At 39.4% G+C, this 25,493-nt stretch overlaps 2 protein-coding genes and 1 long non-coding RNA gene across 3 annotated transcripts; 1 reads left to right on the top strand and 2 right to left on the bottom strand.

Moving 5' to 3' along the window:
* Positions 1 to 1,943: 1,943 nt before the first annotated feature.
* On the bottom strand, positions 1,944 to 25,359 carry LOC139143643 (uncharacterized). The gene is made up of 3 exons (XR_011554647.1): positions 24,755 to 25,359; positions 4,051 to 4,112; positions 1,944 to 2,423 (listed from the first exon to the last, which is right to left on the bottom strand). It is a non-coding gene; the product is annotated as an uncharacterized lncRNA (long non-coding RNA).
* Positions 12,278 to 17,073, top strand: LOC139143641 (uncharacterized). Its single transcript, XM_070714137.1, has 5 exons — positions 12,278 to 13,385; positions 14,089 to 14,293; positions 14,823 to 14,980; positions 15,514 to 15,621; positions 16,109 to 17,073. The coding sequence occupies exons 1-5, from the start codon at positions 12,560 to 12,562 to the stop codon at positions 16,795 to 16,797; spliced, it is 1,986 nt and encodes a 661-aa protein (XP_070570238.1). The 5' UTR covers positions 12,278 to 12,559; the 3' UTR covers positions 16,798 to 17,073.
* LOC139143642 (uncharacterized) lies at positions 17,300 to 20,121 on the bottom strand. The gene is made up of 4 exons (XM_070714138.1): positions 19,887 to 20,121; positions 18,410 to 18,533; positions 18,024 to 18,128; positions 17,300 to 17,435 (listed from the first exon to the last, which is right to left on the bottom strand). The coding sequence occupies exons 1-4, from the start codon at positions 19,946 to 19,948 to the stop codon at positions 17,379 to 17,381; spliced, it is 348 nt and encodes a 115-aa protein (XP_070570239.1). The 5' UTR covers positions 19,949 to 20,121; the 3' UTR covers positions 17,300 to 17,378.
* Positions 25,360 to 25,493: the final 134 nt, after the last annotated feature.

Below are 25,493 nucleotides of genomic sequence, written 5' to 3'. Positions count from 1 at the left end.
AATGTTGTCTTTATTAGCAAATGATTTTTCACATCTGATGTCCACGAATATTTCGTATCTTTCAGACGGTATTCATAAACAAGTAAAATTCTCCGATGAAGTACTCATCAGCCAATCATCACCCTCGTTGCATTCAGTCACATCCCTTGAACGACGCGCGCCGCTGTGTCATATAGTTAACATGGGTACATGCGGTGTGGAAAGAAAATAAACAGTAGATCATTTATCATATTTTGGTAAAGGAAACTGTAGTTTTTTTCAGAGAAGTTGTTTTTGCATTATCTCCGTAGCGTTCGAAGTTTCTTTTAGTGTGCCCATTCACGTACATGCGCCAAATGCATTGTGGGATATTATTGGTCTGATAGTGATTTGCATATTTGCCAGACAGCAAATTCAAATACAGCAGCGTGTTTCCCGTCATCTGACGCAGATTCTCCCAGCGATAGCAAACCAGTTCTTGCATCCATCAATAAACACGAAACACTCCGAACAGTGAGATCGTAACTCTACAAAATTATGGTTTCTTTATTGGGATCTACAAACGTCACAACATGCCAGCTGGTTATCTATTTTTTTTTCTCTCTCTGACATAAATCTCTGTTAATATCAAAATTCAATAGACGATTATCACCCCAGCAAAAGTCTTGCTGCGATCGCCATGGCAACAACCTTGCTGGGTACCATGGCATCAACCTGATAACTACTGTAACTAGCCTAATACACGCGGTTACCAAGGAAACAATGTCGCCATTCAATAATCTTCCCCTTACTAAGCTGGAGAAACAAATATTCTCCCTATGACAAAAATTCCAGCATTTTTTGTGGTAATGATGATGAAAAATATTCTGATATGGTATTGCTATTTTCGTATCACCTTGCTAAAAACATCATCTTAAGATTTCCACAAGTTTCACTATCAGCGATTTTAAACAAGAATTGCAATCAGTTGAGAAATTCTCCTTTAACCTGGGATTGCATGCAAGAAAAGAAGAATTTCAATATTTTTAAGAGGTGAGGATACACGCGTTATCTATTGGTCCTTCAACATTTATGGTAAACACTTCTAAACGAGCATGTCTTGATCTGCTTCGAGAACGTGGCTAGGTTGCGTGCCATTTGAATTGTTTGATGCACGAGACAGCTTGTGAACAGAATACATATCTCAACTGACACTCAGTTTATTATTAATATCCCAGTGTTTGACTCCACACACATTGCAGCCAACTTTTTTTGTCTGATATCATGCGCCTATTACATCCCTGCATCAGCCGTCTGCTATGTTATCATATACCGACGTTAGCTGTGGAAACGCAGCTATCTGTTGGCGGGGTAGCGGGGATCGCTATGCGGGTCAAAGGTCAACCCCGCCACGGATAGCTGCGGGCCAAATGCCATCGAAAGTGGGTCTATTACGACGACACAACATGTATCGGAACTTTGAACGGCAAAATCAACCAAAGTGAGCGTAATTCAATAAAATGACGTAATTCGACTGATTTTCCAAGGAGTACTCAAGATTTTCACTCCTGCAGGGAACTTTGACTTCTATCGATATGCTAATAAGGATCTGACGCTCGTTCGAACGTGAATAGCGTGACGGCCGGTCAGATCCCTATTAGCATATCGATAGAAGTCAAAGTTCCCTGCAGGAGTGAAAATCTTGAGTACGCCTTGGAAAATCAGTCGAATTACGTAAACGAACCAGAAATTTTGTTCACAAAAGGAGTTAGGGAATGAGCAATAGTCAGAGTTCAGGCAGGTATAGGTCATTTTATTGAATTACGCTCACTTTGGTTGATTTTGCCGTTCAAAGTTCCGATACATGTTGTGTCGTCGTAATAGACCCACTTTCGATGGCACTTGGCCCGCAGCTATCCGTGGCGGGGTTGACCTTTGACCCGCATAGCGATCCCCGCTACCCCGCAACAGATAGCTGCTTTCCACAGCTAATACCGACGTGTCCTCTGCTTGACCTCTTCCGAAGGGCAGGTCGTCAACATTCCACGCCTGTGAGCGCTTTGCATTCCTGTTGTAAGAGTGTCTTTTCCCCCGAGGATCAAACACTGATCCACTTCGCAAATAACTATTCGTTGCTGTTACGTGTGGTTGTTAACTTGAGTACCGATGTAAAATCCTAGCCTGTTAAAGAAACTGTGCGCCTTGATCCTGCCCAGATCGTGGTCGACACACAACGTTAACAATGAGTAATGCGCTATTCTGGTTTCGACTTGTCTGTAGTCGGCTGCTTCGTGAGAGATTCTCGGCGTTCGTAGATCGGTGTGCCGCCGATATTTCCGATGAATGGGATTGTAATTCCACCGTCGTACGACTTAATTACCCCGGCTTTGTTGGTCGTCACCACCTTTCGACGAATCAGCCACAACAGGAACACCAATATCATAACAATCTCCAGGAACAACATCCTACAGAGAGACAGAATAAATAGGGGTGATAAGACAGCCTCTTAATATACTTCTTTCCTCGTCTGAGAGCAGGATAATTGTGACATTTCCCTTGTACTTTTGTGATAACGAAAAAATCTATAAGGGTTGGAAAATTACACGGGAGGGGCGTTAAAGGGGGAAAATAATGAATAGTGTGAAAATTGTTTAAAATAAACACTTTCAGGGCTGTTTTTGTAAGAATTTCCACGACCGAGGAGAGGAAAGCGTGAATTTAAAGATTCATGCAAACCCTGCTGCTCCGAAAATAATATGCATCAAATTTGTAAGGGTTAAAGAAACTTGTATAGGATAAAGCCCGGGTACGAGGGCTCTTCTGGTATATAAAGTCCAACCCTACGATAAAATGTTGAGGCCTGTACGAGGGCTCTTCTGGTATATAAAGTCCAACCCAAAGATAAAATGTCGAGGCCGCAGGCCGAGACATTTTATCGTAGGGTTGGACTTTATATACCAGAAGAGCCCTCGTACTCGGGCTTTATCCGACTTAAAAACTATCGCCCCTAACTGATATATTTTCGTTTTCAATGTGTTTACGTCAACCGTCCCCTTTGTCAATGTAACATGTTTAGGATATGAATTAAAATTTTTATTTGTGAAATAGCCTTCCAATGTAATGGAACATCCTATAAATGCCCTAGGGCACATTAGTTTATGTTTGTACCACCGCAGATTTTGTGTTGCAGCTGGTTTCCGCTGTGTTACCAAATTTGAATATTAGGGAAAAAACGTACCAGATGTCTACAGAATATGACATGTTCACTTTTGATTGGACAGTACTTTACTACGGCGCTGTCATTCGTTTCTGGAATTTGGTGACCAAGGCTTTACGAGTAAATAAAACACCCTGAATTGAGCACTCTGATTGGTCAATCAACAGTAGATAGTTTTTAAGCATAATTATAATCTTCCCCTTTCCAAGGCGTACATGTTATCTCTACAGTTGTTGTAATACCGTTTTGAATATATATCGGCTATAAATAGGTTGACAAGCTGGACATTCAAGATGGATTTTCATCGTTTTTGATGGTTTTTCATTTTGGTCGGAGTTGCTATTTGTGTCCACTTCTGCCGCTTTTGTTGAAGGAATAAGGAATGTCTATATGCAACTTATCCCGGCGCCATGGTGATGTTCTTTTGAGGTTCATCGCATGAAACCTTTTGACGCTCCATACTATTTAATGATGTGATTTCGCATGCACTTCCGCGTATCGGAAAGAACAATTTCGGCGGCTGAGGGTTTATTACCATGGCATTTGATTTTCCAGGGCTGTCTAGACGCATTTTGTACATTCTTCAATTGTCTGTAAATCAATTAAACTGCAAACTACAGTTCCTAAAAGGCACTGACTTTAATTCATTTGTCGACAAGAACACTTCACATCAGTGACATGGACGTCTAAATAATTTGTAACCTAAATATTGGATATTTCAACACTTGCTTGGAACTAGGCCAAGAAATATTGGATATTTCAACACTTGCTTGGAACTAGGCCAAGAAATACACTACGCTTACTTCAGTGTGTATATGGAACACGTCAAACCAGTGTAAATGCCAAAGTTACGATTTCTTAAACATTAAACTTACTTGAATCAACTGTTAATGACCTTTAACCAGATGGTCCGAATAATGATGTCGCAGGCCAACCCCTATAACAAATCAGAAATATGATTAGCTTTCCCCTGTCTTAATAATTACATCATGGACAGTGATGTTATCCAGAATCATACGCTTGTGACGGTAAAAGATACAAACCTGCCATATCATAGTAAGTGACAGAGCTGTCACTGCAAAAATTCACATGGCAAGACGATTAACAGCTCATGTTTTAACTTTTTGGTAATTTATGGTCTATCATACGCTATATTTAGTTCCCGTTTGATTTGATCAATTACGATTCACTCAAAATACGCAAAATGAATCATCGCAAAGCAGTTTGTGCTAATGGTGACACGCCCAAGAGATTCTGCCCCTGCCTCGGTTCTCAGACGATTATAGCTAGCAGGCTAAGTCAACTGTGACGACGGCTAACTCCGACATCGCAACTCGGACCTTTACGAAATGGGATAACTTGTGAACGTTGTCGTGGAACCACTTCACGTCAGGATGGAAATTTGAACACGTTTCCGATCCTCAAACTCCTTCCCTGAATACCTCCACGTCAACCAGTCACGTGAATTACACCGTAGCACGTTCCTAGCTTCGAGTACATCACTCTGCCCGTCGGCAGTCATTTTATTTACGATTTCCGATAATTGCATCATAACTAAGATTATTGTCACTGTAGTCATTTATCAGCTGGAAATCATTGATTACAGAGAATTTTATAGATTGTTGCTTGGTCGATGTGAGAATATCAATACACAGCATACATATACGCATGCACATACAGGAATATTTATATTTTGCGCACGATAGTTGACTTAAAATCTGCACATCTCACGCGTTTCTCGACTGACAGGAGTATGCGCATATGCAATTCTGCGACCATTGACCCTAACGAAATGACAGTACAAGGCCTTAATCAACAAAACTTTTTAAACAAACTGTCACTCCACAACCTGTGATGAAGATGGGTATGAACCTTCTGAACCTTTGGAATGCCTCTCCCTAGCCTATGATACCGCCGGTTCGGTCCGTATATTTTCAATTGTCACATGATGAAAATTGTTTGCTTCATTTGAGAGACCTCTGACGGCCATACCTAGAAGCAGAGCCAAGATTACGACATCGGATTACTTGCAAAACATGTTTACGTCGTGCGTTGGACGGAAACTCTCCATTCTGTGAATTTTAGAACGGCCGTTAACCTACTGTTTTCCCATTTGGCAATTACTATTGGACAATATTCTGACTGAACCTTAGACTTCTGGCTCGCTGAGAATTTGCCTACTAGGTCATTTCAAGCTACACCCTAAATCACACAGTGTCGTAATTTCAGGTAGAAACTGGAAGAAGAGATACATAGCAAAATTAATATTTTGGCTTTTACCGAACCTAACTTACTGAGATTCATAGGGACTCAGACTGACAGATCAAAACATTCCGAAGCGTGCTGTCCCTGTACAACCTTTATCACTTTTGACAAGCACCTGCTCGTTGTAAATTCAGTTTTGTTTACGGCTTTTGGGCACAGAGTTTTTCACAGGCCTTCGAAGTCACTAGGCAGTGTAGTGCTCTAAGTCTGAATTTTGACGCACATTCCTTTACTTTCCGGTTCGTGAGAAAGTTTCTTGCTTAACCTCCAAATCATCTCACATGTTCAACATGTTACTGTCTGTGTCTGAATTAGCAAAATATATGTTGCAGCCTGCATGGGTGTAATTGCAACATATATTGGAATATATCAATAACTATATGTCTAACTTTAGCTGTCCAAGGCGATAAGGGACTGGTCAGTTTCTTCGGCCTGGGGGGGGGGGGGGGGCGGCGGTGGATTATTTTCTGCCGACGTCAAAAAGTGGCTGACCCCCCCTATTCCAAATTTTGAAAACAGGGTGACCCCCCCCTATTCCAAATTTCGAAAACAGGGTGACCCCTCGGGGCGCGACATAAGTAAAACAAAAGGTGGACATAAATTATATATATATATATATATATATATATATATAATATATATATATATATATATATATATATATATACGTATATACGTATATATATTATATTTTACATTTTACATATATTTATATTTTAAATAGTCATTCTATGTTTAATGAAATTGTTGACATGTCAGTTGTAAGATAGGAATTTCAAAGTGTCAATCTTAAAGTTTGAATACAGTACATTTTGAATGAGCTGTATTTTGAATGAGCTGTGAATGTATTTCACACTTTCTATGCTTAACCAGATGTCCTGAACTGTTGTACAGAAATGGATGTCAATCATTAATATCAAAGAGGAAAAAGCAGTGAATCAAAAACTTTGATGGGTGTTAAGACTTGCCAACCATCCAATTAAATCTCCTGAGGAGCCATAGAGAGCTTTTTTAGCCAAATCTGATGTGTACAGTGTCCGAGAGGACCTTTTCTTGTAACATTGAAACCATAAAAGCACAGCTAATAATGACAAAAACTGCCTTTTTTAACTGTTATTTTGTTCATAATAAAGCATCTTTCTACAGAAAACCTGTGACACAAAGGAAAATAATTGCATCAATGAGAACGAAAGATATCTTGTCATTTTTCTATCTCTAAAATAAGTCACTGTATCAAATATATATTGTGAAATATTTGTGCATGTTGCTTTCTCATACTGAATTCTCATAGAGAGAACAGAAAAGTATTAGGAATTTGTCATCCTTTTCATATGAAATGCAGATTTCATAATGGTACACTTTCACTTGGCAAACATCAAGATATCTCTGATTTATTAAAGTATGGCGCCGAAAAATATGAAACATCCTGATATCTCTGATAAGTATGCCTTGTATATTAAAGTCATGCACCTGAAGGGCATGCTGAAAAATGTCTGATATATTAACGTAATGAGCTTGAAGAGCACGCTGAAAAATATTGAACATACAGATATCTCTGATGTATGTATGCTTGATATGTTAAAGTTGGGCGTGCTGAAAAATATGACTGATTATTAAAGATACGCGCCCCAAGGGCGCGCCGAAAAATACAACTGAATGATGAAATTTGTGGCTGACACTAGCATTTTAGGCAATGATGAGCCTGTGTCAAGTTGATTAATGCCCCAATAGCTGCAAATTTTAAGCATTATTTTCATGATTTTATTTTCAAACCAACGTTGGTTCGTGTAAATGTGGTAACTGAAGGACATGTACAGAAGTATCACTGCTCGCTGATTTGGACCATGCCTACGCGTTTTAACACGTTAAATAATAAACGGGTGCCGCACTCATAAAATGGTGCCCCAATGCACGGAAAAGTACAAAAAATGCAGTATTTCGTGATCATAAAAGAAACAAACATGATGCCATTTATTTGAATGCACAACACACGATGGCCAACATTTTGTTGTTGTAATCTTAATTTTCTCTGTGACATTATGAGTTTTTGAAAATGGCGGGAAATCTAAAATGGTGTTAAAATGTTTGAATTTAGATGCCACTTTCGACACTTACGACAGTGTTATACGCTTTTTCAGTCTTCAATGGATCTTATCCAAAGAAACTCTTGGAATACTTTGAAATCGGTTTATTATACATTCGCAGCTATTGGGCTCAAATATCAATGAAATTGTTTGGGGTATTTATCACACTCATCGATATAATACGGATATTGTACCCAGGCTTACAGAGTAATGTTGATATTTATGAAACGTGCAGTTTCAATATACCTATAGAACACTGTATTAGAAACCGGTGAAAGATAGAGACGGAATTCACTCTTTATAAACATTCGGACAGTTACTCACTTGGTTCTTTGCTTGAATTAAAATTATTTGGTATGAATCACATATTTTAAATAAATACATACGTAGAGATTAAGCGTTTTGATTTCACCGGGTTAATATTGACAAATGATGATACATTAGTGTTGACATCGAAGGTTACTCGATAGTGACATCACAATCTCTCTCTAAAAGTAATTAAATTATCCATTAAAAACATTAAACAAAAGCGTGAATTACATATTCTGCCAAATTGCGCTCGTTGTTTTGATTTTTCGATAATACTGAAATCAATCCCTTGTCGTGTTGGACACATTCCATTCGCAATATCAATGCGATTATTGTGACCCCAATTTGACCCTGCCTCGTGCTATTTTCAGTCTTGACTGTGTATGCTGCCAAGATTTCCTGCATCGGATACCGCCCGCTGCGCCAGCGTATCGCTGCCGATGGCGTAATGTGTTTTTCTATCCGTTTGTACAATTGTACCTCCTACGTTCATCAATTATGCCCTGGCCGTTCCTTCTCTCCGTGAACCGATTCCTACAGAATCAATCAAAACATTGGCCCGTGCTGTATAGTTCGGCACGTTTTCAATCAATGCGAACTGCACAAGTGTATTCTGTCGCTTAATGGTTGAACAAAAGTGGAATTTTTGGTATAATCGTGTGTGAGGGCGAAGAGCCATTTATTTCCAAGTAAGCCTGGACGCAATAACACAGTAACGCATGGGATTTCTACATACATATTTCCATAAAATCTGAAAAGATCGCCATTTACGTGACCATCAGAACCTTTCATCTCTGTTCTTGTCTCTTAAAATAGCAAACGTTTACGCGCACTTCCTGGAACGTGGATGCACGCCAGGTTTAATAGCAGATCTGACCTATTGCACTCGACATTGTCGCGCCTGAATTCAGACACGGAGCATGAGTGAAACGAATTTACATTCCAGAAGTCAGTGCTGAAATGCAGTAGACTATAAGTAACTGGGTTGTAAAACACACTTGTAACAGTAACGGTGCAGACATTGAGCGAACATAACATCCGAAGGCGTTATTTTTCGTCTGTGTCGCATATTCAAAGGTTGGTGCCGTTTTTACAAGAATATCACGGCTGTATAAACGTAATTTATATCTACAATAATGATGTCGTTGAACTTACCCACAGCCAATCAGAACTTGGGATTTGATCAAAGTCAAACCGCGAATGTGAACAATTCCAACGCATAAATTGGGGAAGTTTGCCAGAGAACATTCCAACAATATTTCAAGTCATTAGTCAGACAATAATACATTACCTGGTACTACCAGTCGGTGTAAATTAACCCATACCTGTCTATCAATGATCAATGTTTTGATACAAATTTATATGGCTCTCGACCTGACGACGTGCAGAATGCGAAGATCATATTGCTGAGTCAGACACGGGGTGACTCTCATCTTTGCTCGTACCTAATATTGTCCAAGGTCGACGTAAACTGCAGAAAACTACTCAAGGACGGTTGTATAAAAAGTCTGAGGAGATTGAATGACTAAATAAAACAAAAGATTTATAAGATCATAGGTCGTAATGAGTAACGCTCTTCCAAATATAGTAACAAAATGTAATCATATATGATTGTTGATATGTGGTCAGTTTTATCGAATATAAAAAGCTTCCCCCTTTCGTTTCTAGGCTGTCGCTCTAAACCGTATCAAAACGAACTGTTTGCTGAGATTGTAAACTTTGTCCCTTGTCCACTTGGGTTTACTGTTCCTCTGGGGTCATTTGGGAAAATGTTCGCCTTTTGTTTTGTTGTTAAAGATGTGGGTCAGTAGCGTGCAAGTTTAATAGCGCTGTACGATGTATGTTTCATGTTGGGATGGCAAATGTGTGAAGATACCAACTAATAATGACTCCTTCATGCCTTGACATCAGTCTACTGGTTCGTGAAACTCGATGATTCCTTGTCCCAAAAGGGTACCGGGTCAGAACTTATATAGGGTTAGGGCCATTTGTTGCATTGAGAATAAGGGGGGCTTCTCTTAATGAGGCAACGCACCGTGAACCCATTATTCGCTGGTTTTTTGTTAAATTGGCAATTATTTAGCTCCTTCCATAACAGTAAGTGTAAAAGGTCACTGTTTTAGTCCATGTTGTATTTATACTGAAACCCTAGATCTAATCTGAAAATCCCAATCGTTCAAAGTACACGATCCACTGAGTATCAGCTAAAAGGTTACGACTAAATGTTCCTTCATCACGCCTTGGCTTCTCCCACTCGAGAAAATCACTACAATCCAATATCTTGCCCGTGGAACTGATTACAGTAAGTAATTGCAACGTGAATACAGGTGCGACAATCGATTTTCAATACGTTAGAAGACTGCGTTTATTAAAGGAAAGCGAAACAACATTTAAAGGTAAGGGTATTTAAGTCAGCAAAGGTCAGTTTGGGGTCAATTATCAGAAAAATATTTTCTTTTCTTCTCGAATACAAAACACAGTGTAGATCATAACCAAAAAAAATGTCCATTAAAAAAAAAAGAGTTGTGAGAGTCTTTCATAATTTAGACAAGGTTTACTTGCGAAGCACTACTGAACGCTGGAATTTGGAAGTTCTCGGAGTGATGTCAGCTTGTTTTCATGGCAGATTATGCGGTCAATTAACCTGACACGACCCTAATGGATTAAAAACGGGAGCTCATTCGATTCTCTGAACTGATTTGTGTTCCAGCGCACTCTACCGTACCGCACCAAACATAACGTGACGGAACTGCAAATCACATAAAAACACGTTATTTTTCATCTCTCACTGCCTCTATTTAAGAACGTAGAGTCAAATAATCAACTATAACATCGAAGCCGACCGATACAGTGTCTTTCGTCCCCCCCCCCCCCCCCCCGGTCGGCATGTCCTATCTTACAAATATATGGTTATGATAGCCGCACGTATCAAGTATGCTATGGCCCGTGCCTCATTCCTCGTCCGTTCATCTGGTTGGTCTACGTTATCTGCTGGATACTTCACCGAACTATGACCCCACTCACTCGTGCACGGCAACACAGCAGCGGTAGGGGAAGTACGACTTGTATACAAACACTGCTGCTCCTAATTCATCATTTAATTAAATGGGTTTTTTTTTAGTTTCACAATCGTGGTTAATGGCGCTGCGCCGGATAATTTTCTCATGATTTTTTCCTAACACAGTGCTATGGCAAGCCAAGTGTTGCAAAATTCAAAAAACACATTTTTGTGTTCTAAGTTTTCATGTTTGTGTTCAAAAAATTTATGTTTATGTTCATAAAAACCATGTTTATGTTCTTAAAATGTATGTTTATATTCTTAAATTGTATGTTTATGTTCATAAAAATCATGTTTATGTTCTTAAACTGTATATTCATGTTCATAAAAACCATGTTCATGTTCTTAAAATGTATGTTTATATTCTTAAATTGTACATTTATGTTCATAAAAACCATGTTTATGTTCTTAAATTGTATGTTTATGTTCATTAAAACCATGCTGTTATTCAAACTTTCATGCTTATGTTCATGAAGGTCATTTGTTTGTTCATTGAACAAATTTTATGTTCATTAAAACACTGCTTATGTCCATATCTCCCTGTTAACACTGAGGGCGCTCTGGAGTTAGCAGCACGAGACAGCTATGGCGGCGGACATCAGCAAGTTACACCGCATACAGCGAGAAAAGTGGGCTTTAAGAGTGTTTAAAAGCAAAGCTTAGCACATCGTGGATCTAGACAAGTAGAGCGTGCTCGAAAACGGAGATCGATCACAAGTTTGTACTAAATACGGCTGTTCTTGGCGGAGAAACTGCACGCTCTCATTCGGAGGCGCAACCAGCGGTTTAACGTTGTAGGCCTAAATGTCTACGCACTTTCAAAGTCCAAAGTCAAAGACTCAGGGCTGTGGGGGCACTCTGATCCGATGTAGAGATGGGTCTGTCACAAGTGAGGGGAGGACCACACAACAAAATACCCTAATACGATAAAGGGAGAACCATTTGATTCTGGGGGGGGGGCATGGAGGATTTTGAGAAAATAAATTTGTCACCAGGTGAGATAGAAGAAAAAAAATGATCCTGTCATGGCCTGAGAAAAAAAATTGTCATAACAAACAGAAGTGAAAAAAAATTGTCACAATGCATCAGAAATTCGCAAAATTTGGGAACCTTATTCTCATGTATTCTTTGCCGGCGCGCCGCCATAGGCGGCGCAAATGTTTTTACCACAAGCAATTCTTATGTTTTTTCCCCAGCACTTATGATATAAGCATGCACTACATAGGTCTACTTTACACCTCAGTACACTCAATGTTTTCCTTCTCTTTTCTGACCCAAGAAATCACATTGGAGGATTTCTGTTGCAATATCTCAATGGCATAGGCACTATCTAAAGGGGACTATTTGACTTCTGTAAATTGTTAAAATTTAAGGTATAGACACACGTTTAATGCATTTTTACAGAGATTTTGGTTTTATTTCAAAATTGGAGTCCGTACCATATGACCTTTACATGTGGGAAAATGTCGAGACAATATTGTATTAAGAAATGCTTAAGAAACTAATAAAAACTGATTTTTTTCGAACTACGCGTACTGTTATATTCGGTTGTCTTAACTGTGTACGGATTAGTTAGGATAGCGACGCAAGGTCAACAGATTATGTTAATTTTTCTTGTCCGACGCGCATGCGCATACTTTCCAGTGTCCTGTGTGCGTGACAATAATAATGGCTGCCGTAGTGAGACGCGCGAAACGTAAACGTGGTCGAAAGAAGAAAGTGAGTAAGGTCATGGACCAGACTACCAGATCAAAGCTTAGATTGTCAGACTTAGGTTCGTATTATAACAACGTGGCAGACGAGATGTCGGACACGAGTCTTTCATCCGACGAGGAGGACGTCATCAGTGCGGACACACGTAATCACGGCCAAGGTAAAGACTCTGTCGCTTCGCAGCGTAAAATCAACCTTGTTGAAGAGAAAGCAGACAGTGATGAAATGTTAAGAATTTTTGACGTAAGAACGTTGAACTCCATCATTCAATCCGCGTCACTTTGTAACGTCTGCAAAGTCGGACGCCTTTCTCTACAGGAATTGTCAACTTATGGCTGGGGCAGTCATTTTACCATGATCTGCTCAAATACCGAGTGCAACTCCCCTCAAGTGGTTTTTCCGTCTTCAGCGAAAAACGGCCGACATTTTCAAATCAACAGAAAGATGGTACTTGGTCTACGAGCGATCGGAAGAGGGAGACGGGCAGCCATGAAATTTAATTCGTATCTCGGTCTCCCACCACCCGTATCACCAACGCCGTTCAAAGAACATGAGCAGACACTAGCGAGTTACAGCGAAAAGTTGACCGAGCAACACATGCAACAGGCTGTGGCGGAAGTCCGACAGGTGGTGCTGGGGGTATCAGACAAAGATGTTGACGATGGAGGGAATGACAATGGACAGGAAATTGTCGATGTTGCAGTTTCTGTTGACGGGTCATGGGCGTCAAGGGGCTTTTCTTCCCTTTATGGCTTTGTCAGTGTGATTTCAATTGACACCGGTAAGTTTTTAATAAAATATCAACGAAAGTTTTTAGGGGCCTTGATATGCCCATGGATTTTTTTACATCCATGATATGCCCCAGTCAGTATTGGGGCGTTAGATGCATATGTATAAAGCAAACCAACTACAGTTGCCAGTGCGGTACACCTTTCGTGAAAGCTTTTTATGCATAATAAAAATGGTGCGACTGATATCAGTGTTGAGAGAAGCATTACATAAGTGAATGACATCGATTGAGAAAGTCAGACGACATTAAATTTTAAGTGTTAACTTTTCATATTTTTGTGGTCCTGGGAATATATTAACTTTCAAAGGTTTTTTTGAAGGGCTTGAAAACATGTTTGCTATTGATATGTATACTTATGTATGCCCGTTTGAAATATTGTGGGACAGACATTTTATTGACTGCTGTAAAGGAAAGAGTTTGTAAAAAAGGAAAGCCACACTTGCTTGATAGTCCTATCCAAGTGAATAATATTATTTCACAAAGATACTGCTTTCCAAATCTTTCTTTTGTCCTGTAATCACTCATGAGCAGTGAATTTATTTGGATGACTGATATGGCTACTACAAGTAAAATTGATAACTTCAGGCATGGAGGTAGTGCTTCAGGTAAGAAGTGATAACTCAGTGTCTGTCTTTTCCATAAAAGTCTGTACAATATAATTTTATGACATCCAAATTCTGCAATTTTTCTCCAGGAAAGGTGTTGGATCGACACATCAGTTGCTCGTACTGCCGAGAATGCCAAGCAATGGAGAACCAACCCAGGGACTTTAACTACATGAAATGGTTCATTGAACATGAGCCAGAATGTAAAATGAATCATCAGGGTTCAGCAAAAAGCATGGAGGCAGCGGGTGCATCAATATTGTTTGAGAGATCTAAAGAAAAGCACAAGTTGAGGTATGATAAATGATATAGGCTAATGTGCCAGCCCTATATTACATCATTCTACTGATGTGCAGAGTGCTCGGAAGGTTATATCTGATTGGTCGATTATCACTATTCATAGCAATTTAGGGATTGTATTTTATTATTCAACTATATTGGTCACATTCAGCCAACCTGTTTGATAACTACACACAGCTTCCGAGATGCTGCACATCAGCAGAATGATGTAATGTTGGGCTGGACTGGAATCACATTGATTTTCAGACATTCTGTTGATTGTCTCCGACAAATGAAACCAGACTAACTCTTATATTATCACAGCATTTTATCCATATGTAACAAAATGATATCTGACAAGTTTATTTTGCATAAAAATAAAGTAGTTGCAGTCCATGCAGTCTTGTACTCCTTCAGTCAAAATGTCATTGACTTTTTTGCTCCAATGTTCATTTCAGCTATTGTCTTAAGATTGTTTGCATTTAGACACAGAAAAACAATTATCTGACAAGGCATATGTTCTTTATATTATTTTACAAAACAGGTACAGTCAATTTATAGGAGATGGAGACAGCGCAGCGTACCAGTCTGTTAAAGATGTGTATGCCAGTGACAATATTATTGTCCAAAAGGAAGACTGTGTTGGTCACATTCAGAAGAGAATGGGCACCCACCTGAGAAAACTGGTTGATAAATATAAAGGTAAGTATTTGCCAACTACTAAAAGGTCAATACTGTAGTTATACTCTTTAGGACGGGGACCTAAACTCATGTTTTCAAACAAGAGTTTTGCTGTTTGCCCACCTTGCAAGACGAAAAAGCCCTGGTAATTTTAACATTTCAACTGTAAAATACTGGCAATGCCAGACGGCATACTGGCCAACTGCATCATGAAGGGGAAGAGAAATCTTCATACAGATAGCAAGTTTTTTACCCCTTGGAAAAACTAATGGGTGAAAATTAGCATGGGCCCTTACAAGATATAACCTCAGTTACAATTATTTGTGTGCAAATAGGGGTGGTCCCTTCGTATAGATTTTGACTGTCACCCAGGATGAGTGTTTTTATGTCTTGGAGAATCTTTCTGCGATTTTGTATACCATGTTTTGAACATGCCTTCTTAATATTGTGGTTCCAATTAAAATATTAAAGTTACCATATTTTTATAATATCACATTATAGTTTGCAGAGAAAAAAAAAATTTCTGACATTTTGTATTTGTCTTTCTTCATTAGGTGGTAAGCTAGAGGATGGCAAAGGTTTGACAGGCCGGAATAGACTCACAAACCAAATGATCAACGCATTTCAAGTGTTCTATGGTATTGCCTTGAGAAATAATAAAGGTAAGAGCAATTTAGAATGTATCACTTTTAAGGGTTTTTTATTAGTAAAACTATTCATAGTTGTAGAAGTGTAGTATCATATTGCTATGAGGGCAGTTTCTTTGATGTCTTCAGCAATCTTATGATACCTAGAAAATGGAAGTTTAGGCCAGCTTTACCTTTACTTTGGGTTGTGTACAATGAAAAAAAATAAGTGCCATCTCCTCGGAAGATAAAGACTAAGGGATGGGTGACTTTCATAAATTAGCAGGGGGCTCTAGAAACATTTGCTTGCTTGACTTTACCATGGCTTTTTAACACCCACTGTACATGAATGAATATTGTATGAAGACCATATTGACAGCAGAATCTTTGATAGACCTATATTCATAATGGAGAATGGAGTTTGGATTTGAGAGTTTTTCAGTAAAATGTGATAAGTAGAAATGAACCAGTGCATTTTTTGTTTTTCAAACATAATCACAAATGACTTCTTCTGTTTTTTCAGGCAATGTGGAAGAAATGAGCAGGCAGACGAGGGCCATTTTACTGCACTACGCAAGTACTCATGATGAGCCCCGCCATGAGTATTGTCCAAAGGGAGCTGGTAGTTGGTGCAAGTGGCAAAAGGATAAAGTGTCTGGCAAACAGACATACAGACCTCTCCTACATCCACTTGCACCAGCCGTTGTCAAGGCTGTAGAACCAGTTATTGACAAGTTATCAAATGAGAATCTTCTCCGTGGAGCACAGCTGGGTTACACGCAAAACCAAAATGAAAGTTTACACAATGTAATGTGGAGCTTTGTGCCGAAAGACAAGACCCATGGTCTAGATGAAGTCACTCTCGGAATAAACATGGCAGTGGCTTTCTTCAATGGTGGTATGTCAAAATACAGCGCTGACCTGTGCCGGAGCAGCACTTTGGGTATTAACTCTTCCATGACAGCAGCATGGCTACAGATAGACAATATCAGAGTTCGGGATGCATTGTATAAAGCCTCAACTCCAGTGAAGCGGAGGAGAAAGAAGAACAAACGACAGCGTTTGCAGAAACTGGACAAGTTTCAGTATTCCGAAGGATGCACATACCAGCCAGGTGCCTTTGACAGTGCTGTTGTGCAAAAGGCCTCGGGAAGGAGGTGTACTAAATGTCTGCAACTGATGAAGGGACATAAACGATCTCAGTGTAGCTGAACAATATTGAATATACATCAGTGGACAGTTACTGAGTCAGTGAAGTGAAGGGACAGAGACTTTATGTCGCGAGTCTTGTCAACTGGAAAACCATCAGTATATTTTTGTCTATTTGACTGGGTGCTACTTTTCTCCCTTGTTTCATTCAAAGTATTCTTTATGCCTGTAACTCAGTTATAAAAGTTTTTCAAGTTTCTACCTCCTTCTTTAACGGAATTTTTATTGAAATTTTTCAAATTTGTTATTGACATGAAGTGAAGTGATTGACAGGTACTTCATCTATTTTCACCAAGACATGGGGGATATATCCAACTTGGTGGAATAATTTCTTATACCAGCAGAATAAATCACATTGTATCTGTAGTACTGTCACTTTACACCTTTTCAGGAGTGGCTTCTCCTCTCCGTGGAGCACAGCTAAGTTAGATGCAAAACCAAAATGAAAGTTGACATTTATTTATTTATTTATTACAAACTATGACAAAAACATCTCAATAAAAATGTTTTTTCATTACCTAAAGAACAAAGTATAATAAATAATTCAAGTGGCTGGGTTCAAACACTGGTCACCAATTCCTTGTTTATAAGTTCGGTGTTACTGCTTCTACAAATTGCTTCATCGTTACTTGGAAAGCTTCCTGAAATGTACAGCAGAACATAAAGAGAAAATAACGCAAATGTTTACAAGTAAAAATGCCACTACATGCACTTTTTTCTTTCAGTTTTATTGAAAGCAGTGTACATGTATGTACTTTTGCCATTGTCTCAATAAAGTATGAGCAGTTTTTGATCAATGTGATGAAAATAAAGTGTTTGAAAGTGCTTTTTACCATTCCACTTGTACATACATGCATAGGTTTATGCCTTTCACAAGTACTAACACTATAGATATATTTGAAGATCTTGGTTCATACAACAAAAAAGACAGCTTGGCAAGACTTGTTACTTTGTATGTCGCCCTGTGGTTGCAAAATAAGTCTAAACTGGGCAAAAACATTGAATTCTGGGACTTCATAAATTCACTGTGCTTAAAGTCTTGGAGCTGTGAATGTTAAGTCATAGAGCCAAAATTCAGACATTGTTCATTTCTGTTAATATACACAGTTTGGTGAAGACAATTTTCATATCCACTGTATTGTAGAAAATAAAAAACTATACCAAAAGATATAAAAAAACAGGCTAGCCTGAACTTTGAAGGCATTACCAGTTCTGACACCAATTCTTACCTTCCATATTTCACCTTTAATATTCCTTGGTAATAAGCATCTCAAATATTTCAGAATCACAGGAGGGAATGCATAGTGATCCCCTGGTTGTCCAATTTCTTTAGCCTAAAGAAAGCAAATGGTATTTTCAGTATACACCTGTAAAATTTCAAATGAATTTGAAACATTAAGTTTGGTAAAATAGGCTACGTGGCTGTAGTCATAGAGCTCCGTGGTACAGTGGACCTATAGTTGCAGCTTCTCACTTGTTTGGAATCATAGTCTGGTCTGCCCCCCCCCCCCCCCCCCCCCCACCCCCAGAACCTTTTTATTTGGGCAGAAGTGCTTGTGCTCACCGAAACTTACATGTTATACAATAATATTTTAGGAATAAATTGCATACTTACATAGAGAGAATACGCCCAATTACAATATAAAATCCATCGAATTCTCTTCTGGTTTATTCCTCTTTTTTTCCTTTCTTGCACCATTTGTTCCACATCTTTGCAGAATGCTTCACCTTGGTCTGAACTAAGGATAAAAGAGACAAAAGCGTCATTCTGTGACATGTTGGGAGACTTTGTGAGGAAATAATTGACTCGAACTACAACAAAATCCCCCGCGAATATATGCCATTATTTTCTCTTGGGTTGCCAATTAGTGTGAGTGGCTAAACAAGCGTCTACGGTACATTGAATTCTAGTTGAACTATAAATTGAGAAAGTTTAGAAGAAAGAACGTGACATTTAGTGCGTAGTGGAACTTCCGCAAACGCGTCTACACAATATGCATGAATCACGTGTGTGGAGGGACACTGTGGTTTGAACAAAGGGAAAGTTTTGCTATAAATAACTCGTTGCTATGCGACAGGGGGTACGGGGAGATTGTGTCGTCGATGTTCTCCCTAATCAACGTGCAATTATTCACCCCGCCAGTTTTGTTTGTTGACTGCCAAAATATTTGTCGACGGTCTCTCGTTATTCACCGGTGTTATGTTCACGTCACATTAGCCGTCCCTCGTCGCTACTCCGACATTTGTCTGATTAACTCCCTGTAACGCTGACCAAATTATTATAGAACATACTACCCACTCCACATTAAAGAATCACCAAACTTGGATACTTTCATTTAAGAAAACTGAAATCGGTACAGTCCACGGGAACAGCTCAGTGCGCACTATACTGGACAAGGTCTGTGTTTGAGTCGACAAATGTACTAGCACAGGTTTCAACTCAATATCCAGGCGAACCGCGAAATCGTCAGCAGCTCAGCTTGTGTTCGCACTGTGCTAGTGACGCGTATAACGTGATCAGGGAAACTTGCGGAATAAACCTTGCCGCCATTAAAACCACGATTACTCTACAAGGATAACCTTGTTCACACACAACTGAGATGCAAGCACGAACGAGAACAAGAAATTCAAAAAAGCTGAATATACCATGACAAACGTGAAAGAAACACAGAATAGAACACGATAAACCACGCTCACACGGGACGACACACTGCACTGCCTTGTGTATGCGTATTCAGCGTGGAAAGGTCAGGACAAGGTTATTCGCCTGGCATCGTATACATAACGTTTGGTCGAGAACGGAGCTAAGTCGTTGACGGGGAGTTCAGCTAACCGACAGACAAAAAGGTTTACACATAGCAATCTCAAAAGCCAATGCGCTTTTGAAATGACACCATACACCGTATTGTACCTACTGCATGGGTGAAATTACGAATACTGTTACTTAGTTCTAACACATAATGCAGGAAAATGACGTAACTGTCTCATCAAGATGCCTAACAAAGGAACGTATGCCTACGTCCATTTCTAACTGAACAAGTTGCTTGTTGTAACAAGCCCAGAATTTGCGAGCAAGAAAAATGTACACTTACCCACATTCATGAAAATGCTCGATGACAGAGCTTTTGATGGAGTCCAGTGTTATCTGCTTCATGCTGTGTCGAGAAAGCTGGTTGATTATCAGATTCTCTCCCCCGAGGTAAGTTCTACAACGTGAAAGTCAGCGATAGAGTCTGTCTACCACAGTACGCTCATTCCGATGCGAAGGCCGGCGATAAGTGAACAAATTTGTGAAAGAAACCGGTGGACGTGTCAAGCGATGAGTATGCATAAATTTCATCTTCGAGGGGAAGTTCAACAGGCGCACGGGCCGAATGACAAACTTGAATGGTCACCGCCATGGCTTCCGTGACGCCGCGATGTCGAAATGGCGTCCACCGAGACTCGCTAACGTAAAATATCTCAATTCACCTCCGACGGGTGTAAAATATACTTCTAAACTGAGAGAGAAACGGATTGATAGAGCTTGACAACCGTTTACAGTTACGGTAACAAGCTTATTAGACTCTTATTGAGGTAAAACAGATTAGCCGTGGTAGTGTTTGCTATGTAAATAAACCGCCCTCATTACTCGTACGTCTCAACAGTTTGTGTCAGTTTCTCCCGATTTTCTCGCCATTTATGATCTTCGGAAGGGTATTTGATGTAAAATACAAAACATCTAGTCTCCTGCTTGATGCAAGTTCGTGAACATGAAATAGAATCGCCAGGAAAGTCATATCAACGATCGATTTTTGTACGTATAGGGGAGTTTACACAATTCTTTGATTATCTCTCTTCCGATTTTGGCCTGACAAGCATAACTTCAAAAGAAATTAGGTTGGAGTAGGGTGCACAGATCGGTCTGATTTTTTACCAGGTCACAGTAGCAATACATATCTGTAAAACGGTGTCTCAGATTTTCGGTAAAATTGACAGAACAAGAGAAATTCTTGCTGAAGTGAACGAAACCCGGTAATTATTCAAAACCCAGAGTTGTTACTTTCACACCTTATTGTGCTGAAACAAAAGGGAATAGAAAAAATCTGGGACACCGTTTTTTCCCCAGACTACTCTATTGTTGATTTCTGTTCAAAGATCTCAAGTCGCCATAGTCCTGTAGTACCTAATTTTTTTTAGGTAAAAAAACTCAAAAACGCATATTTTTGAGATTAATGGTCACAAACACTGTGATTTCGGAAATAAACATATTTTTCATAATGTTGAGATATAGGGCTAACAGAAAATATATAATGTGTGGGGTCTAAAAGTGAAATTTATTGAGAAAAAGTGAGTTTAAAATAAGTATTATCTAACGTGTGTCTCCCCCTTAAAACACAAGACAGGAGTCAATAAACTAGTGTTAAAACCAATATATTAATTCTCTCAATATAAATATGTTATAAAGATGAACAAGTTAACAATGAAAAAGTGAGGAACAACAATATAATGAAATAGAATGTGAGAGCCTTGTTTCTCTGACCACAAAAGATAACATCTTCCCTGAGAACTTACATCGATGCTTTGTCATGTTGATTATAATATGACACCACACACCGGATCACATACCGGGTCTAAGCACTATCGATTCACCGGTGTCTCGCCATGTATTCGGAGGAATGTGAGGGGGTTAGAGGTCACTAAAAAAATTGAAAACTTCAGGGGGGCATTACTCAAAATGTGGCGGGGTAACTCAATTTCTTTGTGCGAAATAAATTGAAACACATCTGAGATTGCACATTTGCACATATCCATTTCTCAAAATTTTCACTGCGAGAGGGGGAGGTCTGTTTTGTTCGGTCCTCTTCTCACAGTTTTACTGGGTAAAAGACAAAATTTAAATTGAAAATATTAAGAAACCTCTCGGATTGCACTTCACTGCATCGTGGCGCACATCAATTTCTCAAAATTTTCACAGGATCGAGACAAAACTGAACTGTTGTGAATTCATCCTTTATTATCACAGAAACATGTTTTAATGTACCTCAGTTCAATGACCATTTTGACAGATAAACATACCATATTCCGGCTTTTTATTAGAAGCTGGCAGCTGGAGAAATGACGCAAGAAGCTAGGTCACAGCTTTTCCGTTCCTGTATATTCATTTGTCTTCAGTCTCTGGCAAACAGAAATGTTTTTCACAAATGATGACCCCCCTTTGTCAGACGAAAAAAATTGATGACCCCCCCCCTCCCCCGCTAAAAATAACCAAAACCCATATGTCAAATTTACCCGCACGGTTGGATTTTAACTCCGGTACGCGGCACACTTGATTCGTGTAGCAGAGATGCCAGTGCACAAACTTCTCAGCCACATCCATGCAAAAGTCTGTTAATTAGGACGACTGTAAGGCAATTTTTAACTTCATTTCCATAGACAACTTATGTCCATGGACATTGTATAAAGTAAACTTTATTGGAGTGGTTCGCCAAAGGCAGCCCTTCGGTTAAGACGGTCATGGGCCATTACGTAAAGTCAACTTTATTCTCATGGCAAAGGTGGCCCGCTGGTAAAAAGAGGGTCGATCATGGCCATTGCACGAAGTAAACTTTACTGAACATGCAGGGCCGCTGAAGGCGTCCGGTCGTTAAGATGGTCATGGGTATTACAATAAAGTCAATTTATTGTAGTGGGCCGCCGCAGGCGGCCCGCCGGTATAGAGGGTCGATCATGGCCATTGCATGAAGTAAACCTAATTAGAGTGGGCCGCCAAAGGCGTCTGCCTGTTAAGAGGATCATGGGTAATACATAAAGTGTAGGATTTTGCCAGTCCCCCCCCCCCGGTCGTAAAAACTGAACGGTCCCTTAGGTCTGTTTTGTTCGGTCCTCTTCTCACTAGTAACGGACCATTCTCTACATCAGATTTTAATCAGAGTGCCTCCCACAGCCACAACAACCCTAAGTCTTTGACTTTGGACTGCCAAAATGCCATAGGCAAACCGGTGGTTTTGCCCCGAGTCGGAGAGCGTGCAGCACAGTCACCTTTGGTCGGAATATTCCACTCGGCGTCTATGCCCTCATAGACATGTGTACAGTTGCCTGAGAAGGAGATCTACACACATCTATGGGGGCATAGACGCTAAGCGGAATAGACCGACCATAGGTGACTGTAGGTGTGCGTGCAGTTTCTCCGCCGATATTTAGTAACCACACAGCCCTGAGCCTTTGACTTTGGACTTTGAAAGTGCGTAGACATTTACAACGTTAAACCGCTGGTTGCGCCTCCGAATGAGAGCGTGCAGTTTCTCCGCCGAGAACAGGCGATATTTAGTACAAACTTGTAATCGATCTCCGTTTTCGAGCACGCTCTACTTGTCTAGATCCACGATGTGCTAAGCTTTGCTTTAAACACTCTTAAAGCCCACTTTTCTCGCTGTATGCGGTGTAACTTGCTGATGTCCGCCGCCATAGCTGTCTCGTGCTGCTAACTCCAGAGCGCCTCAGTGTTAACAGGGAGATATGGACATAAGCAGTGTTTTAATGAACATAAAATTTGTTCAATGAACAAACAAATGACCTTCATGAACATAAGCATGAAAGTTTGAATAACAGCATGGTTTTAATGAACATAAACATACAATTTAAGAATATAAACATACAATTTAAGAACATAAACATGGTTTTTATGAAAATGAACATACAATTTAAGAACATAAACATGGTTTTTATGAACATAAATGTACAATTTAAGAATATAAACATACATTCTAAGAACATGAATATGGTTTTTATGAACATGAACATACAATTTAAGAACATAAACATGGTTTTTATGAACATAAATGTACAATTTAAGAATATAAACATACATTTTAAGAACATGAACATGGTTTTTATGAACATAAACATACAATTTAAGAATATAAACATACATTTTAAGAACATGAACATGGTTTTTATGAACATGAACATACAATTTAAGAACATAAACATGGTTTTTATGAACATGAACATACAATTTAAGAACATAAACATGGTTTTTATGAACATAAATGTACAATTTAAGAATATAAACATACATTTTAAGAACATGAACATGGTTTTTATGAACATGAACATACAATTTAAGAACATAAACATGGTTTTTATGAACATAAATGTACAATTTAAGAATATAAACATACATTTTAAGAACATGAACATGGTTTTATGAACATGAACATACAATTTATGAACATAACATGGTTTTTATGAACTTAAACGTACAATTTAAGAATATAAACATATATTTTAAGAACATGAACATGGTTTTTATGAACATGAATATACATTTTAAGAACATAAACATGAAAACTTAGAACACACAAATGTGTTTTTTGAATTTTGCAACACTTGGCTTGCCATACAGTGCCTATTATAGATAATGTTCTTTACACTGGTTATTTCATTTGCCGTGATGCTGGTAAATATATCCGGCGAGAATGAGTATCGATAGAAATGATCAGAACCATGATACTTGTAAATATAGAGTGCCACTACTGTCAACGAGGTATCCATAAATTTCATATGTATACAGATCGTAGTCGTGGGTCGGAAAGCTTCGTGTATTTGCAAGCAGATGTACTTTTCGCTGTTGATAGCACAGACACTATTGCCGATAAGGGACATTCCATTCATATTTGTCAGATAAACGTAAATTTCTTTTCTCTAGACGTGTGCCATTTTCTAGGAGGAAAAATTCGGCACTGAGGCGATCAAAGCAGAGAAATCACGAAAAAAACGCTGGCAGGGAAGTTAACTACCTGCATAAAATTATTTGGTGCCATCCCGGCCGGCGCGTCATCAAAAGGGGAACCTGTTCTGTGATACTAGAGGAACTCTCAAAATTGGGAAGTGGGACTTACGAATTAGTGGAAATTGGCACGTTCTCTCACCATCACGTCCACTTTAAAATACGCCGACTAGTGTAGGTTTGACTTACCTGCCTTTTCTGGTCTTCACCCAATTAAAACAACTTGAAGATGCCAATACCTGGCAAACTCCACTGTGATAACCCACAGCAGAATAATCCGCAGTCTCGCTCTGGGTTACGCGGTAGGTTTTTTGGAAGTTTATCAGTGTTGCTCACAGGACGGAGGAGAAAGCCAATTGATGAGACTCGATCTCAGTCCCGAAGTCGCTGGATCAACGCCGTAAGTGTAGCCAGAGATCCCGCGTTAATTCAACTGTGATCTCATCAAAACACCTCTGTAAAAAAAAAAACACCAAACTTTTTTCTCCGTGCTTTGAAACCCTGTGCGGGGAAAACAGACGCTCGCTGGGCAGAACTGGACTGATCATCGATGTCAAACATGTGACTGTAATGTGACGAGATTACGGACGGACACACTACGTCACGTCAGAGAGTGTTATACAGTCCCCTCGCCGATTGTAATTGGGTGTTCACTCGGCACCCGTAACACGTCATTTTTGCTACAACATCCAATGGGGAACGAACATTTGAAGTATCGTTGCCATGGCGACCCCTCCTAGTGTTGCCAAGGTAACAGGGCTGGGGTTCAGTTCAGTGTTAAGTGATGCGATTACTTCCATCCACTTGATCTAAGATTGCAAATTCAAGAGTGACTATGTTTTTGCGGCACCACCAGTGATCTCTCGAACAACACGACGTACTTGTTACTGAGCTATTTATAGAAAGAACGGTGACTCAGACATCAATA

This window comes from Ptychodera flava, chromosome 11, assembly GCF_041260155.1.
Source record: "Ptychodera flava strain L36383 chromosome 11, AS_Pfla_20210202, whole genome shotgun sequence".
NCBI lineage: Eukaryota > Metazoa > Hemichordata > Enteropneusta > Ptychoderidae > Ptychodera > Ptychodera flava.
Note: the sequence above shows the minus strand (reverse complement) of the source record. Positions and strands in the feature narration are given on the sequence as shown.

Excerpts from the sequence above, each read along its gene's own strand:
- LOC139143641 (XM_070714137.1), top strand. The coding sequence starts at position 12,560 with ATGGCTGCCGTAGTGAGACGCGCGAAACGTAAACGTGGTCGAAAGAAG. Across the intron at positions 14,294-14,822 it reads AAAGAAAAGCACAAGTTGAG|GTACAGTCAATTTATAGGAG; the intron begins GTATGATAAATG and ends TTTACAAAACAG. Across the intron at positions 14,981-15,513 it reads ACTGGTTGATAAATATAAAG|GTGGTAAGCTAGAGGATGGC; the intron begins GTAAGTATTTGC and ends TTTCTTCATTAG.
- LOC139143642 (XM_070714138.1), bottom strand. The coding sequence starts at position 19,948 with ATGAAGCAGATAACACTGGACTCCATCAAAAGCTCTGTCATCGAGCAT. Across the intron at positions 18,534-19,886 it reads GAGCATTTTCATGAATGTGG|TTCAGACCAAGGTGAAGCAT; the intron begins GTAAGTGTACAT and ends TTTTATCCTTAG. Across the intron at positions 17,436-18,023 it reads TTAAAGGTGAAATATGGAAG|GAAGCTTTCCAAGTAACGAT; the intron begins GTAAGAATTGGT and ends TGTACATTTCAG.